This window comes from Delphinapterus leucas, chromosome 6 (genome assembly GCF_059928025.1).
Source record: "Delphinapterus leucas isolate spDelLeu-1000000601 "Yukka" chromosome 6, BTC_Dleu_Yukka2, whole genome shotgun sequence".
Classification (NCBI taxonomy): domain Eukaryota; kingdom Metazoa; phylum Chordata; class Mammalia; order Artiodactyla; family Monodontidae; genus Delphinapterus; species Delphinapterus leucas.
The window spans coordinates 112,489,539-112,507,955 of NC_143134.1; the positions used below are offsets into that span (position 1 = coordinate 112,489,539).

The following is an 18,417-nucleotide window of genomic DNA, read 5'->3' on the forward strand; positions in this document are numbered from 1 at the left end:
GCACGGGCTCTAGGCGCGCGGGCTCAGTAGTTGTGGCACGTGGGCTCAGTAGTTGTGGCACGCGGGCTCAGTAGTTGTGGCTCACAGGCTCTAGAGCGCAGGCTCAGTAGTTGTGGCGCATGGACTTAGTTGCTCCATGGCATGTGGGATCTTCCTGGACCAGGGTTCGAACCTGTGTCCCCCGCATTGGCAGGCGGATTCTTAACCACTGCACCACCAGGGAAGTCCCCAAGGATTATTTACATAAGTGATAAACGTGGTTTTAAATAAAACTAACGGCCAGGCTCAAAGCCCAGTCCTGCACTGAATGCCTTCAGTAAACACTAATTTCCAGTGGTCTTATTTCTAAGGGCCAGGAAATCATACTCTACTTAGAGAAACAGTATGATCCACTGTAACAAGACCTGGCCTGAGAGCTAGGACACCACCCTTGAGTTCTGAGCTGTGTGTCACTTAACACCTTTGAATGGTGGCAAAGTTGAAACAGACCACATACTTACTGCATTCTGACTTTGGAATACAGGTTACGTATGTTATTAAAATGGGACAACAAGCGTACAAAACAAGTATCACGATGCCCCGTGTGACAGAATAAATAGTGGTGGGGATTCATACCCAAATCTAACTCCACACCACACTGACATCTGTAAAACAGAAATAATAAGGTCTACCATGCTTACTGCACAACGTAAAAGTCAACTTAGATAAATATATGTGACAGTTCCACATAAAATATCTAGTTCCTGGAAATGTAAGACTCTAAGGCCCTCCACACTGCCTCTTAATTCTCCAGGAGTTTAATATTACCTGAAGACAGACTTGCATGTTTCTTCTGCCCTCTTAAGCTAAGTCAATAATAAATAAAGACTGCTTTTAGTACGTAGCAAGAAAAAAAATGTTTTAAATTATAATAATGTAGATCATGCAAGGCAAATGATTATTAGATGTTTAAATATCAACAGGGGGAAAAGATTTACAACACAAATGAGACAAAAAGTAACTACCCATAATATTTACAAACCAATAAGAAAAACATAAACAAACAAAATGTAAACATAAACAACCCAAAAGATAAATGAACAAAAAGACATTTAGGCATCACACGGATGAAACAGTACAAATGACTAAAAAACGTATACAAAAAGCCAAACCCGTAGGGGCTTCCCTGGTGGCGCAGTGGTTGAGAGTCTGCCTGCCGATGCAGGGGACACGGGTTCGTGCCCCGAGCCTGCGCGTCCGGAGCCTGTGCTCCGCAACAGGAGAGGCCACAACAGTGAGAGGCCTGCGTACCGCAAAAAAAAAAAAAAAAAAGCCAAACCCTGATGACAATTACAAAAACGTAAATTAAAAGCACATATTTTTACCTATCAGTTTGGCAAAGATTTAGAAGATTAATAGTACACAGCATTGGAAAAGATATGCATGGATGAGCACTTTCAAACACTGCTGGCGCAAACTTGACAGTAACTATCAAAATACAAAGTACACGTATCCTCTGACCCAACAATTCCTAGGAATTTATCCTACAGAAGCATTTGTACACAGCGATGTTTACTGCACCATTCTTTGTAACAGCAAACAAAAAATATGGAAACACATCCGTCAATACGTTTTATGGTGGTATATCCATCGAATGGACTCTTTGGTTGTTATTAAAATGAAATGAATCCGTATGTACTAACAGAGAAAGATGTCCATGAGGTATTGCTAAAGAAAAACTTGCCAAATACCATATATATTGTACAATGTCAGCATTTAAAATAAAATGAAAATTGTTTCTATTTCTATTTCCATACTATATATGTATCTCTTGTATCTCTACATATGATGTGTAGTTGGTGGTCATTAGTGGGATGTTTTGATTCTCCTCTTTACACTCTCATGGTAGGACTGCATGCCCCAGCCCCTCTGAAGTTCACCATGCTATGTATCTTGCTTCGACAAATGAAATGTGAGTAGAATCACCTCCGGGTAGAAGGCTTAAAAGCCAGTGCAGAATGTTTCATGTTCCCTTCCTCTCCGTGACTCACTGAAGCAGGTGCTGAGCTGGAAGCCTGGGTCTCTGAATAACCAAGATGGCGGGAGCCCTTTCTCGCCCCACCCCCATGCCAAATCTCATCTACCCCCTAGGTGGGAGCAAGAAAGAAACTTGTGTTGTAGTAAGCCACTGATAGTTTGTGGTTGTTTGATACTCCAGCACAATTTAGTGGTCCTGATCCATATAGGAATAAGAAAAAAAAAAAAATCTGGAAAGATACATACCAAACTGTAATCTTGGGGTTACCCTAAGAGAAGAATGAGAATGGGAGAGGGGAAGGGCAGGAAATGGGGTCAGCGGGACTTTGGGGTTTTATTTTACATACTTGGGAATTGTATAAATTTTCATAAGCACATATTGTTTTTGGAATTTGAACAAAAGGTATTTGTAAATAATCTAAGATGTCCAGAAATTTTTACATTGTTGCTTTTTAAAATTCCAATAACCACAGTTCTGACACAAATAAAATCCCCCTGTGACCATAACGAACAAAATATGAAAACTGGCCTTTGTAAGAGTTCTAGGCAGAGAGACTGAAGGGCTTCTTTGAAAAGTAACACTATACTTAGGGATGACAGCACGCGAGACAAACCACCCTATTCTTCCAGCTCCAATAAGGATGCGAAGGTTTTACTCAGATGACATAGAAGCAGATGGGGGAACAGAAGGAGCTGTCAGCAATGCCTGCCAGGACTTAGGGAGCACTTATAAAAACTACTAAATAAGGGCTTCCCTGGTGGCGCAGTGGTTGAGAGTCCGCCTGCCGATGCAGGGGACATGGGTTCGTGCCCCGGTCCGGGAAGATCCCACATGCCGCGGAGCGGCTGGGCCCGTGAGCCATGGCCGCTGAGCCTGCGCGTCCGGAGCCTGGGCTCCGCAGCGGGAGAGGCCACAGCAGTGAGAGGCCCGCGTACCGCAAAAAACAAACAAACAAAAAAATTACTAGAAAACGGTTCCAAAACACCCAGAGAAACAAACATGTACACAAATGGCAGCCGAGACAGCTGTCAAGGCAGGGCCCGATTTGAGGTGATGCGGAAGGAGAGATTTTAGTCCATCTGGAAGAGAGAAACAAGACCATCGTTCTCTCTGACAAAACCACAGCCTTCGTGGCGGGATCTCAGGGAGTGACTGGGCTGTGGAGGAGCAGCCATGTGGGAAGCAGGGGCTCCAAACTGATTAAAGCAACAGCAAGGTTATTTGCCTGTTCACACCAATCAACTTTCTATTATAAAATTGAATTAAGATGTCATAGAAGTTCATCGGAGGGAAAGCCAAACCAACAGGTATTCTTACTTTAAAGCACCAGGCACTTCAAAGATTTTCAGAATTAATCCTCACAGGCCTACCATGTTTTTATGCTCATTCTTAGAGATGAGGCACCTTTGGCTCAGTGAGGTAAAGGAAGCTGTCCAGGGTCACAGAGCCAAGATTCAAACCCATGCCTGGTGTGAACTTTCCAGGGTCAGTGGGGAGGGCTGCTTAGGGATGAAAGTAAGGAGTCAGCCCAGGGAATCTGCTTCTCGTCTATACAGCTAACGGATACAGTCACATCAACAACCTCCTTATTTGTTTTATGAACACAAAAGTTAAGTACTGATGTCACCTGAATAGCTAAAATAAGTTTCCCATGGTGACATATATAGTTAATATACCAGACTATGATGAGACAGGCACCAGGTCCAGAATAGAGGCTTTAAAAATTCAATTAAGGGGCTTCCCTGTGGCACAGTGGTTAAGAATCCACCTGCCAATGCAGGGGACACAGGTTCGATCCCTGGTCTGGGAAGATCCCACATGCTAGGGAGCAACTAAGCCCATGTGCCACAACTACTGAGCCTGCGCTCTACAGCCCGAGAGCCACAACTACTGAGCCCACGTGCCACAACTACTGAAGCTCGCGTGCCTACAGCCCATGCTCCACAACAAGAGAAGCCACGGCAATGAGAAGCCCACGCACCGCCACGAAGAGTAGCCCCCGCTGGCTACAACTAGATAAAGCCTGCGCACAGCAATGAAGACCTGATGCAGCCAAAAATAAATTAAAAAATAAAATAAATTTAAAATAATTCAGTTAAACTCGTGAAACCTTAAAAGTATAATTGATTTTAAAAGAAAAGAACTTTAAATCAGTGTTATTTAAAAAATTTTAAACATAAACTACATCACATTGACATTCATGCAAAAAATGTAACTAACTCTCCATTATCCTGCAGAGGTCTCTGGGTGCTTTTGTTATCTGCTGTATCCCAAGAACCCAAATATAGCCTGGCACAAAGTAGGCCTCAAAGTATTTGTTAAATGATTCAAATGAGCTGGTCATGTCTATTTAACCAGTAACCTATATATGCAGATGAAATTCTATACTAGTTGTTTTCTAGTTTAAAAAAATATATAGATCAAATAACCAATGTCTATAGTTATCCAATAGAAGGAAAAGTAACCTTAACTGAATACAGACAATGTGCCAAGCACTGGGTTAAGGCAATTTACATACATCCCCTCATTTAATCTCACAAGAATTCTGCAAGAGGCATCACTAGCTCACCGATACAGACGAAGAGTCGACGCTCAGAGTGGTTCTGTATGCAGTACCCAACTGGCTTGGTCACACAAGTAATCAGTGGCAAGGATTTTTAACTCATCTGTCTGAATTCAAAGTCCACACTAGCTCCAGAACACAATACTTTCACTCTAGAGAAGCCACTTAAAAGAGTGGCCAATTACCTTTACAATATGTTCTTTTCAAGGAACAGATTTAAAAGAAAAAGAAAATGTATGACTGAATTTTTGCACTCAACTTCTGCTGATACAAAACCAGAATCTAGAATGCTAAGAAAATCGAGGCTATTTACAACAGAGGGCGTGTTTATATAACACAGAAAACTGCTCTAACAATTTTAACACCTGCTTAAAAATCCATATTTTTATTTGTAGTAGTTATAGAACTCGAATATGAGCTCCTGGAATTTACTGTCTTTTAAAGGGCTCTAAGGCATTAGTGTGGATTCATGAAGCTATTATATATATTGTATAAGAGTGGCAGTGAATTGTGATTTTTATGGTGTGACAAGCTTAACTTGCAAAGGAAAAATCCTAGTGGACTAGGCGTTAAAATAACGTGTCTATTGAAGGCGAACATGTGATGGAGTAGGCTATAAACCGTCCCTAAAGGTAATGCTGTTTTCAAAAAATGGAAAGTAAATCTCGTGATGACTATCATTAAAATGAGAAAGGGAGGAATGTTAAACTACACAATTCTTCATTTTCTAATCTGCCTTCTTCCCCAAAGAGTCTGAGACACAGCAGTTCATGCAGCAGGCTCACATCCTGCAGAGGAGCAAGGCCACTCGGCAAGTCAAATGCACCAGAATCTCTTCTCCCTCGTGGGCAGCGATGAGATAGGATTTGCAAGGTGCAGACACCAAATGCTCCCTCTGCCAGGCAGGATATGTTTCAATGTGTTTTACTTTAAGTCCTGTTTGCAATGTCACCCTCCTGGTTCTAAGTGACACCACTGCCATTTCAGAGTTATGAGTCAGATGAGGAATTGGAGGGCTAAGAAGTGGAGGGTGATAAAACATACTGAAAAGTGGGCTTGGGAACAAGACAGACTGAACCCTGACCCTCCCACTTACTTGCTGTGCCCAATTCAGTTTCTTCAATTGTTACCTGGGAATAATGAAAATAGAGTAACTCCTTGCAGGGTGGATTTTAGCAAAGGATTAGCAAAGAAGACAGTATAGGATTGCATACTGGCTACAAGCACAGGCCCTGGATGGCTCGGCCACTTGTTACCCGTGTGAACTTGGGCTCATCCCTGAACTAACCTCCTCTCAATCTCAGTTTCCTCATCTGTAAATTGGAAATGATAAGGGGATCCACTTCAGAAGGTTGCTGTGAGGATTAAATAAAATAATCCATAATAAACATTTTACACAAGTTTTAATGAGTATAAAGCACGTAGAATGATGCCTAGCACATAATATGATATTTCATAAACAGTAACTAACATAGTACAAGTTATAAACAGGATGATAGCATAAGTATATATATATGTTCTGAAGAAGGGCTGGATACATTTCAGAAAACAGCACTTGATTTTGACACTCTCAGACAAAGAGTTCACACTGTAATAGATCTTGGGATGGGGCTTACGCCAACTATTATCAACAAAGGTCCCTCTATCAAATCTCTCAGTGCCCTCGTTCACGTTAGCTGGTGTCCATGGCACCACTGTGCACAAATACACAACCGACATCTCCAAGGAGGGCAGCTCACAACAACAGTGGCATCTATCCTCCGTGGTGTCTTTTCCCTAAGGTTTTCTCTAATGAGGGTGTCAGAACTGCAAAAAGAGTATACAGGAGATGGGGAGAGAGGCTCACACAGTTGTAAGAGGACCATACAATTCCGTAAATATTTATTGAACATCTATTATGAGCCAGGAACCATCCCTCTCACGTTGCAACTTCACGGTGACTCTATAAACATGATTTTGCTCTTCTAGAATAAGCTTTCGTCTTACCTACAAGTTTACAGAGCTAACATTTGTGAACTGTCCTTTGAGAAACAAATTTAGCATGGTGGGTACCATTGCATTAGACCTGGCTGGAGTTACAACTGACAACTGAATCATTTCAGAGAGCTGGCGTGGGGCCCTTGAGACTGACAGAGTGGGCATGGGAAGCTCAGTCTATATATGGCAAGAATCTGAGATTATATTCAGCCAGAAGTGCAAGCCTCTCAGCATGGCCTTCGACGTCCTCCAACCTGGCTCCTTCTTCATCTCTCTCTGCTCTCCACACAGTCTCTAAGCCACCATCACCCCATCCTGCATATAAAACCGGGTCTCCCTGCCTTTGCTCCTATTCTGTATGGAATGCCATTTACCCACTCAACTCCCAGGCTGGACTGCAACTGTCTGTATGCATGTCTATCCCTGGAGGGCAAGGAGGGACTTGTCATGTCTATGCCACACCTGACCCAGGGTCCGCCAGTATCAGCCAGCAGGGAGCAGTGGGAAGGGCACAGAATGGGAGGCTGGTTTCAAGTGGAAACCTGTTTCAAATGCTAGCTCTGCCCCTTACCAGCTGTCGGACCTTGAATACGTTAACTTCTGTGTACTTCGATTTCCTCCCGCGTAAAATGGAGACAAAAGGGCATTTACTTTATTGGTTGTTGGGAGAATCAACTCCTTGGCTATATGTAAAGCACTTAGAAGAGTGCCTGGCATGGGGGAAGAGCTGTGGAAGGCTTCATCATAGTTGCTGTTCATTATCACTGTTACCGTTATTGTCATTAAGTGTGTGCAGAAAAGAGTAAAGTGGAGAAAGAAGGGAGATTGTGCCCTGCAGCTGAGCAAACGTCTGAACTCCCAAGCTGGCTCAGCGCTGCCCTGCTGAATAGCCCGATGGTGGAGCCCCTCACCACTCACTCGCAAAAGGAGACACAGAGCTTTCACACTGGTTGGTGCTCATAACCTTATTTCTTGCCTGGGCTGCTGCCCAACCCCTGCCAAAGCCAGCCAGCTAGGGACTCCCAAATCCTGCAGTGACAGCACAGCATGACATACAAGGGACACTGCAGCTCAGTTCCTTACAACCCAGCCCCCAGCAGACTTCCTGCTCCTAGAATATCAGTGCTGAGCGCTAGAGGTGACCTTTTCCAACAGCACCCCTGTAACAGATGGGGAAACTGAGGCCTGGGGAGGCTGTGCTTACATTTTGTTAGTACCCAGTTTACATATATGTTACTTGTCATGCAGCCAATTTTGTGGTAGGTACTAAGAATACCATGACCATTGTTTAAAGCTGGAAGGAATTTCAAAGTTTACCCAGTCTGGCACTTTTCAAACTCCACATTCTATGGTGTCAAGATGAGATGTGAGCTCTGTTGCAAGTCATTTATTCATTCATTTACGGATCACCCGCCATCTGCTGGGCATCAGGGACACAAGTCAGACACCACTCCTGTCCTCGGGACCTCACAGACGAATAGGGAAGCGTGACTATGTAAATAATCACATGTCTAATAGTAAAGTCTTGTTGTGAGTGAATTATGTTTTAAAATATACTAGAATGAGCATCTCCACTTACATGCCAACATGCTTTCTGAGCAGAACAGGCAGGACTGGGGCTGGAGGAGGCAGTTACAGGTAGCGCCGTGTAAACTGCTCACCCCACCGGGTTCACCTGTGCAAGGGCCACACATAGACTCACATTACCATTATGTGGCTACAGCAGTAAGGAGACTGGGAACCACCGACCCAACCCCATTTGACAGACAGGCAAACTGAGGCCTAAAGAATTTAACTCACTTGCCAAAGTAGCACAGCAGATAAACAGAAGACGCTTAAGATTCTGTAGTGGCTCATGTAGGCTTCCAAAAAAATCCACATTCCACAGTGCAGCACACGATCTGACCCCTGCTCACCCCTCCTGCCCCCTCTCTCACCATTCTGCCCCCCACTCTATGACTCAGCCCTACTGAGCTACCTGCGAAGCCCCAAATGCACCTCTGCTTGGTCCATCCCACTCCCTCGGCCAGGGAGCCAAAGTCGACGACCCCTAAATAATGCCAACTCATTCTCAGCACTCAGAACTCAGCTCAGGGCTCTCTCCTCCAGTACCTGGCCCTGACATGGCCCCCCTCTATCTCCTATTGCATGTATGCCTTTACAAAGAGAGAGAAACGCTCATCCCATAAGGTGTTCATCCAATCAACACCTCTATGTGCCGAGCACCTGAGGATACGGCAGTAAATAAAATAAAGGCCCCTGCCCTCATGGAGCTTACATTCTACTGAGGGAAACAGACAATAAACAATACAAAATATAATGTCACTAGAGTTCAGTGCTATGAAAAAAAAAATAAAGACAAGTGGAGGGATCTTGGGGGAAGGACTCTCCAAGGAAGTGGCATTTGATCAGAGATCTGAAGTAACAGAGTAAGCCATGCCAATAGCTGGGAAAAGAGCATTTCAAGAAGCAGTAGCAAAGGCCCTGTAACTACTGCAATGATTTCTTTACTTGTGTCTTACCTCCTACTGAACTTGGAGGTCCTTGAAGGCAAGGGTTACATCTTAAGCATCTTTGATTCGCAGGGCCCAGCATCCATAGTGGACACTACGGACACCTACGGAATGAGTGAATGAAGTCGGCCCAGCACGTGTGATTGCTGATTTCTGAGTCCGTGTGGCTCCATCACTTGAGATCTGGCCAGTTTTGCGTCTCTCTCCTCCCCAGGGCTAAGCTAAGCACAGGCTTGGGTCAATCAGCCTTCTTTAATTCTGTGGCCTGGTCTCAGTTCCTGGATCCTCCCTTCATTAGGACTATAGTACTGATAAGCTCTCCAGCTTTATCTTGTTCTGGTCCACATATCTCTGGTCTGGACCTGGGACCCTGTCCCAAAACCCAGACACCTAGTACTGGGAGCCTCCCTCACTCTCTCCAGGTTTCATAGGCATCAAAGTCCTCCCCTGAACCCCAAGCCCCAAGGCTGGGGGGCCCTGACCCCTGGAATCAGACTTCGCAATGGCTAACACTTCCCTACTTGGAAGTCTGCCCTGCCTGATTCTTGACTGCCCTCCAAACCACACGACCCCTTCTGCTGCGATATCAACCCTCTGACCTCATCAATCCTTTCTGTGACCATCTCTCTGCATGTTCCAACTTCATTAAACCATTCCTGAACTTCTACCATAGCTAAGACCCAGGGCTAAGGACCTGCGTCCTCGTGTTGCCTGCTACAGATCCTATACCATCAGCAGACCATCTGGGTCCAAGCCTCCAGATTCGACTACCCCAAACCACAATCCTGACACTCCCAAAAGCACATTCAATAACCTTAGGTGCTGCAAATAAAGTCAAATGGCTTTATCCACTCCGCCAACTGCAACAGATATCTCTGGATGTCACTGGTGCTTCATCCCAGCCCCCAACGGGTCTAAAATGAGTTCAGGGACAAATAACCCACTCCTTCATTCACCCTTTCACCCACCACTTCCTGACACCTGCTATAAGCCAAGCCTTGAAACATAAAACACAGTGCCTACACTGACGACAACGATGCTAATGGTGATGTGATGGTGATAGTGATGGTGGAAGAGAGAGAGGAGTAGGTGGTAAGGTTAGTTACCATTTATTGCACACTTGGGCTATACTACAATAAGCGGCGAGTCTTCTAATACTAAGAAAACTATGAGATAGGTTTTATTAGCCTCACTTTACAGAGAAGAAAATAGGCTGAAGAGGTGAAGGAACTTGCTCAAGGTCACAGAGCTAAGTGGCAGGGTGCTGAGACCCTAGTCTGCCTGCCTCCAAAGTACAAACGGTTCAACCGCCCCAAGGGTCACCCAGTAAATGCTAAACAAATATAACTTAAGGAAGAAGTGAAAGACAGAGAGAGGATCCAGGCCTCCGGGGACTCAAAAACTGGTGGAGGGGGCAGACATATAAACAAATATCTACCATGTGGGAAGGCCAGCGCTGATGGCTGGAGACCATGGAGCTGGAGCGGAGCTGCAGAGGAGCTAGAGGAGGGAGTGGCTAACTTGACCTGGAGGGGTCTAGAGCCGTCTTGAGGAAGTGACTTGGGGGCTAGGCTTTGAAGGATGAGCAGTTTGCGGCTGACAAGCGTGGCGCACAGCAGGAGCTCGGCCCTCAGACCTGGCCTGGGCCGTCCGTCTCCTCTGAGGTCGTCCAGTCCACCCCCCCTGTGCCCACGCGGCCGGGCCGGGCCTCACCTCCTTCCACTTGAGCTGGCGAATGCTGATCTTCAGGGCGTCCAGGGAGGTCCTGGCCTTGGAGCTGTCCACGGTGACAGGCCGCGGAGAGCAGTACTCCTCGGACCGGTCCGAGCTCCGCTTGCAGCTACGGCCCTTGCTCCTGGACTTCCCGTGCGGGTAGAGGCCCTGCGCCGACACCGGCTTCGCCTGGTACATGGGCAGCGTGGGCGGCGGCCGCGGTGGGACGCGGGCGTCGCCCTCCTCGGCCGCGCGGGGCTGCGCCGGGGCCGGCTCCTTGGGCTGCTCCTCCCCCGCCTTGCGCTCCGGCTCCCCGGCTGAGCCCGGGTCCACGCGGACCTGTTCCTTCGCCGCATGCGCTTTGGCCGCGACCACGGCCTCCGCCTCCCACCAGGCCGCCAGCTCTCTCTCGGGTCTGCCCCGCAGCATGGTGCTCAGGGCCGGTGCCAGCGCCAGTGCTGCCGCCGCCGCCGCCGCTCCGCCGCCCCGGCCCCCGACCAAACTGCCGCCGCTGCCGCAGCTGCCACGCGCTCCCAGCCCGAGCCAGTTGCCATGATTTCTCAGGCTCCGGTTGACAAGGGCAGTCGCCGACTCGGGACGGGGCCCGGGAAGGGACAATCGCCGACCCAGCCCCGGCGACCTCATAGGCGAGGGTGCTCACGTGACCGTGCCTGTCGCAGAGGAGGCGGCCATCTTGGAAGAGGGCGGAAGTGGCCTCTGTCCGCCCAGCCGGACAACCCGCCGGCGTTCTGAGCCCGCGGAACTTGGAGGGGAGAGGCTGGAGGTGAGCTTGAGGGCAGAAAGCCGTTGGGCGCTTGCGGGGCTCGTGAGCCCAGGGGCTGGGCCGGAGAGACAACAATTTCAAACACGAAGCCCACTTTCCCCCACCCCGTACACACTCCTGGTTTAACTCCCGGTCTGTTGGAGGAGGCACAGCCTCACCCGTTCTAGGCAGCTCCACCATCAGGAAGCACCTCAATCTGATGATGGACATGACAAGTCCAAACTCTCAAGGATTAGCTCCCCGTTTGAAGAAATCCCTTTCTGGTCCTGCGAGAGCCCCAGACTGAGAGGGGAGACACGTTTCCCCGTTCTCAGGGAGCTCCCAATGGCATAGGGAGGCCGTGGAGAAGCCTGCAGATTCGCGGTTGAGTTGAGGACATTAACCAACCCTTTTCATATTGACATTTAAAAAATTATGGTAAGATACACATAACATAAAATGTATCATTTTAACCATTTTTAGGAATAGCCTTCAATGGCGTTAATACATTCGCATTGTTGTGCAACCATCACCACCATTCGTCTCCTGAACTTTTTCATCTTCTCAAACTGAAACTGTACCCATTAAACTCTTAACTCCCGTCCGCCCTCCCCCAGCCCGTGAACTACCCATTCTCCTTTCTGTCTATATGAATTGGATTAATTACCTCATAGAAGTGGAATCATACAATATTTGTCCCTTTGTGTCTAGCTTATTCACTCAGCCTAATGCCTTCATGGTTCATCCATGTTGAAGCATTATCAGAATTTCATTCCTTTGTAGGGCAGAATAACGTTCCATGGTGTGAATGGACCACATTGTATCAGTTCATCTGACAATGGACATTTGGGTTGTTTCCACCTGTTGGCTATTGCGAATGATGCTGCTATGAACGTGAGTACACAAATACCTATTTGAGTCCCTGCTCTATATTCTTTTGGGTTGCCATATATTTTTAAAGCCAACACAAGGAGAGGGCTTTCCCTTCTCACCTTAGGGAACCATATTTGTTCTTTCGGGGAATGGGGTTGGGAGGATAGAGCACCCCACACTGAGGACAGTAGCTGTGACAGCCCACACTGGTGAACTTTGCCACACTCTGCAGATGAAATAATGATACAAGAGAGGAAAACGAGAGGAATCACAAGGCAGCATGCAGTTAAGTGTCAAATGAGGCAAAGGATAAAAAGAAAAATTAGGAGTTCCACGGATGGAGGATTTACTGTAAATTATAAAGCTAGATAAAACTTCATATAAGAGATAGAATATAAACTGAGTCTTCAAGATGGAGTAAGAATCAGCTAGATAGAAAGTAGGTGGGGGAACTTCCCTGATGGCTCAGTGGTTAAGAATCTGCCTGCCAATGCAGGGGACATGGGTTTGAGCCCTGGTCCGGGAAGATCCCACGTGCCGCGGAGCAACTAAGCCCGTGCGCCACAGCTACTGAGCCTGCTCTTTAAAGCCTGCGAGCCACAACTGCGGAGCCTGTGCTCCACAGCTACTGAAGCCCGTGCGCCTAGAGCCAGTGCTCTGCAACAAGAGAAGCCACCGCAATGAGAAGCCCGCGCACCGCAACGAAGAGTAGCCCCCACTCGCCACAACTAGAGAAAGCCTGCGTGCAGCAACAAAAACCCGACGCAGCCAAAAATAAAATAAATAAATAAATTTATAAAAAAAAAAGGAAAGAAAGTAGGTGGGGTGGTCATTCCAGAGGCTGTGGGCACGGCAGCGTGTACAGTCATGCAGTTGACCCATGGGGCCTGAAAGGGGCTGAAATCCAACTTGTACTCTGCCTGCCTAGCCTCACACATTGAGGCTTTGTCCACCAGAAAGGAGCACCTTTGCTGATTGGTTCAAAGGCGCCCAGGGCTGAAGGAAGCCCTGTACTGAGAGGGAGGTGAGGAAAAGGTACAGTACAAGTAAGTTTGAGAAGGGGATCAATTATGGTGATCAGCTTGAAATGTATAGAAATATCAAACCACTAAGTTCTGTACCAGGAACTAACACAGTGTTGTAATTCAGTTACACTTCAAAACAAACAAATTCATAGAAAAAGAGGACAGATTTGTGGTTACCAGAGGTGGGACGAGGGGAAAGGTAAAGGGTTTGGCGGAGGGGAAATTGGACGAAGGCAGTCAAAAGATAACAAACTTCCAGTTATAAGACAAATAAGTACTACGGATGTAACGTTCAACGTGACAAATATAATTAACACCAATGTATGTTATATATGAAAGTTGTTAAGAGGGTAAATCCTGAGTTCTCGTCACAAGAAAAAATTTTTTTTCTATTTCTTTAATTTTGTACCTATACAGGATGATGGATGTCCAGTAAACTTACTGTGATCAACACTTTGTGATGTATGTAAATCGGATCATTATGTTGTACACACCTTAAACTTATACACTGCTTATGTAAATTATATCAGTAAAACTGGAAGAAAAAAATAAAATTTATTAGTCCTGTAAAAAAGGGGGGATAATCATAAGGCTTTTCTAGCAGACTAGACTGGTGGAAACACAAGCCTTAGAGGAAGGGTGAACAGGAGGCGAGGCCCATTGGAGCTCCCTGTCAGGTCTTTGAATGCTGTGCTGACCTCTGACTTCTCAGGAAATTCTAAAATGTGCTGGTGGAAAATCCAACCCCACATGGGACTCCTCACAGGGGAGCTTAGTTACGGCTGTTGCGGAGCAAAGAGCAGGTGAGAATCAGGGACCAGGACCACCTCCCAAAATACACAAATGTATAAAGAAGTAGGTCTCACCTTTTCCTTCACGCACTCACCACAGCTTATAGTCAGAGTTTTACTTGTTTACTTATAACGGTCTGTCTCACCAGAGTCCAAGTGCCAAAAGTAAGGAGTGTCCTGTTCTAGTTGACCATATCCCAACACCCAGTCAGTGCCTGGTAGACAGTAGGCATTCAATAACCATTTCTTGAATGAATGAATTTGCTAATGAATGAATAAACAAACAAACGAATGAATAAATGAGCAAGCAAATGAATTAAAAATTAAGCTCAGATATTCAATAATAAGAAAATACATATGCAAATTATAGCAAATGTCAACGACAGCTTTAGCCGCTTAGGATAAACAGTATCCTGGTGATGTAACATTCGCGAACTGGTGCAAGCATAGTAACCACAACGCTTGAAGACTGTTCTGCATAAACAGGACCTGGGAGAAGATAGAGACAAGCGAGAACAGCTGTGGTGCTGGAGACACGCGATCTTGGTTGAAATTTTCCCTCTTGGTTTTGGCGAACTGTATCGACCTGGAGGCTCTTCCTACCTTTGGACCCAGAAATTCATCCCATTTCTAGAGGTTTCTGCTACGAGTCAGAAAGGCAGACTAAGCTTTCCGTGGTAACCTGATATCAGTCAGAAACCTCTCTGTCCCAGGCCCGTACTAAGCATTTTGCATACGTTGTGTCATTTAAGCTTCTCAGCGGCCCTGGGATAAATCCCGTTATTCGCCACATTTTACAGATGGTGAAGGAAATCGCTGCTCAGAGAAGAGAAGTCACTTGCTGGAGTCACACAGTTTGTAAAGGCAAAGACAGGATTCAGACTCAGGGTGATCTGACACTAGCACCCAGCTCCCAACACCCACACTACCCCTCACACCAAGCCCTTTGTTCACAAAAATAAGCCACGTATGTTTAAACATAACTGAGTCCATATATATGTATATGTATTTATACCTAAATATATGTACACCCTACTTCTCAGCGTATGTGGATTACATGAAAATTACATGCAGAGAAAATCTCTGGGTTCAAATATGCCAGTATATTAATAGTGGTTACTCTGGGTGATGGAATTGAGGGAGACAATTTTCCTTTAAACTTTTCCTTTAAACTTTTCTACAATGACCACGCATTGTTTTGATAACTGGAAAAATGTAATTTTTAAATAAAAAATGTTTCTTGATTGTTATTCTGTCACTTTTATAGCAAGTCCATTTCCGAGGAAAGGGACAGGAAGGGACAGGGGACGGGGTGTGGGCAGCTTTTACTCCCGTTGGTAGGTTCTGCCCTGTTAGCATCAGAGGACGCCACCAGGTGGCGCGTGAGGTCCGGTTTTTGAAGAGGCTGAAGGAGGATGAGGGGCAGGGGAGGTCCCCCGGCAACAAGCACCTGAATAGCACCCAGCAGCTCCCACCCCGCTCCACTCGCAACCACACACACTTTTGCACCTCGTAGGCTTTTGCCAATGTTTCTCGCTCTGCCTGGTGCATCCTCCCACTGGCCCCGTCTGCTAGGTGAGCTGTTTATTCTTAAGGCTCAGATCCAAAATCTCCTCTCCTTAGACAAGGTGTGATAGGGCTCCTGGGAGCACTGGAGCCCCTGGAGTGATCATTCTTAATGAGTGAGCAAAAGGCTCCATGTGCAGTTCTGAGTCAACTGTTTCTCAAATAGGTGGGATCTTTTTGAATGACAATAATAGCCATTCTTCACTGAGCACACCTGTATGTCAAGCCCTGTTGCGTATTCTAGCATTTTAATTCTCCCAAGCAACTCTCCAGGGAGAAAAGTACAATCTTCCTCACATGGCTGGGTTGGAGTTTGTGTTCTTCTTTGTGACCTCAGGCAAGTCTTATAACTCCTCTGGCCTCTAGTTTCCTCATCTGAAAAGTGGGGTGAAAATAGGGGCTTCCCTGGTGGCGCAGTGGTTGAGAGTCCGCCTGCCGATGCAGGGGACACGGGTTCGTGCCCCGGTCCGGGAGGATCCCACATGCCGTGGAGCGGCTGGGCCCGTGAGCCATGGCCGCTGAGCCTGCGCGTCCGGAGCCTGTGCTCCGCAACGGGAGAGGCCATAACAGTGAGAGGCCCGCGTACCGCAAAAAAAAAAAAAAAGTGGGGTGAAAATAGAACCTATCTCAGAGTGCAGTTGTAAAAACTGAGTTGAAATAGAGTTCCTGCAGGTAGTGGTCTATGAGTGTTGATGATCATTACGGTTCCCATTTTAGAGGTGAGGGAACTGAAGCTGAGACAAGAATCACATAGTGAGTAAGTGACAGAGCTGAAGTCCAAAGTTCAGCGCAACCAGCGCTAAGCCCGAGTTCTTTGCATTCCACCATTCTATCATGCTGTCACCTCCTGGTAGGTCCTAACCCACTGAGAGGCCCTGGCCTGGCCTTGTGCCCTCTGGGCTTCCATTTTCCCCATGCCAAGTGAGGAGGTTGGCCAGGATGCTCATAAAAAGTATGACATTTTAATAAATTGGTGAAGAAGATGGTGTGGAAATGCTGAGTCTTGGTGTCCCGGCTCCATGCACCATGCATCTGTGCCATCAGCGTGAAACCTAGAGAATGGACTTCCTGCTTCCCTTGTTGGACTCTCATGCCGGCCCCCTGGAGAAGAGGAGGTTCTATCTGCAGGTAATAGAATAACGGCCAGGTTTGTGAAGCTCTAAGCTGGAAATAACATAACTGAAAACATGATGCCATCTTGCATTCTTCAAGTGCTCGGTGCAGGCAGAAAATAAACACCACATTTCAAATTACTTTTCCTTAAAGGTCAAGAGAAATTGAAAGCCATTGCACTCTTCTAACAACAGGCTTCTCTTTTGGAGAGCTGTCAGGGTTTTAAAATATTTTATAAAGCAATCATCTGTATGCAATCAATATGCCTCACCCCAGTCAGGAAGTGGGGCCTGTTGAAGTGTATCAGTGGAGTTCTACTAGGAAAAAAAAAAAAAAAACACTACCAAGAATTCCATCTTAACCCAACTTTGGAAAGCAATGTTTTAAAAAAGACGAAAGAAAGAAAGTAAATAAGAAAGAATGGAGGGAGGGAGGGAAGGAGGGAAGGAGGGAAAGAAAGAAGGAAGGAAGGGAATAAGGAAGGGAGTGATGGAGGGAGGGAAGAAGGAAGGAGTGTGGGAGGGAGGAAGGAAGGAGTGTGGGAGGGAGGAAGGAAGGATTGTGGGAGAGAGGAAGGGGAAAAATAAATCCCTGATGTTCCCAAATGGCCTAATGTGAGAAGAAATCCTTCTCCTGGTTGGTTTAGGGGTGAATTAAGGGAGGGGATTTCCTTCTGTTTTTGGAGCCTTGCTCCTCCATTTCCCCCACCCCTCCATAACCAATTAACCACCAAGACCCATATTGACTTCCATGGAATTTATCAAATGGATGTTGAAAGAGCTTGAAAAATGTTTTGCCATTTTCCAAAAAGGCTGGTTATGAGGGCTAGACAAGTGATTGCAGCAGCCCTGTGGTCTCTTGTGTTGAACCTGAGTGTAGGTATCAGTCAGCATAGGCTATGTTATGCTGCAGTAACAAACATTCCCCAAATCCCAGTGACTTAACAGAAAAGTCTAATTCTCACTCACCACACATCCAGGGCAGGGGCTCTGGACATAGTAGTCACTCAAGGTCATAGTCTATCAGAAGCTCCATTTTACCATGTGCTTCTATGACCACCATGGGTGGGAAGAAAGGGGACATGGTGACTTACACACTGGCTTTTAAAGCTTCACTTGAAAGTGATGCATGACGGTTCTGCTCGTACACATTGACCAGAGTAAGCATAACATCAGAGTCAGAGAAGACAGGCGGCCCTCCCATGTGATAAGGGAGGACAGCTGGAAATGTTTAGTGAACTGTCTCGTGACAACCACCTCAGATAGGGACCAGGGTGATGAGCCCCAGGTCCCAGAACCACACTTTAATGGACAGTGTGTGAAACTCAGGTAGCTCAGTGGCCTCCAGGGGCTTCAGGGTGAGGGCAGATAAAGTGCCCAGGTACATGCTAGGCACTCATAAATAAAGAATAACCTGATGCCAAAAGGATGGATGATGATGGAAGAATAAACATGGGATGCTGGAAGGGATCTTAAAGGTCATTTAGCCTAAGTCCCTGAATCA

General features: G+C 46.4%; 1 protein-coding gene and 1 long non-coding RNA gene across 6 annotated transcripts in view; one reads left to right on the forward strand and one right to left on the reverse strand.

Moving 5' to 3' along the window:
- Positions 1-11,332, reverse strand: part of TTLL11 (tubulin tyrosine ligase like 11) — a 269,679-nt gene extending 258,347 nt beyond the window's left edge. For 2 of the 5 annotated variants that reach the window (XM_089913700.1, XM_022578815.3), the window contains exon 1: positions 10,784-11,328. In XM_089913700.1, coding sequence (XP_089769826.1) covers positions 10,784-11,212 — 429 coding nt within the window. In that variant the 5' untranslated portion in view covers positions 11,213-11,328. Of the gene's footprint in view, positions 1-10,783 lie in introns of all 5 variants that reach the window. The other 3 variants (XM_089913702.1, XM_022578816.3, XM_022578819.3) reach the window with 3 other exon arrangements.
- Positions 10,145-15,819, forward strand: LOC149749047 (uncharacterized). Its single transcript, XR_016393643.1, has 3 exons — positions 10,145-11,567; positions 12,330-12,440; positions 13,862-15,819. It is a non-coding gene; the product is annotated as an uncharacterized LOC149749047 (long non-coding RNA).
- Positions 15,820-18,417: the final 2,598 nt, after the last annotated feature.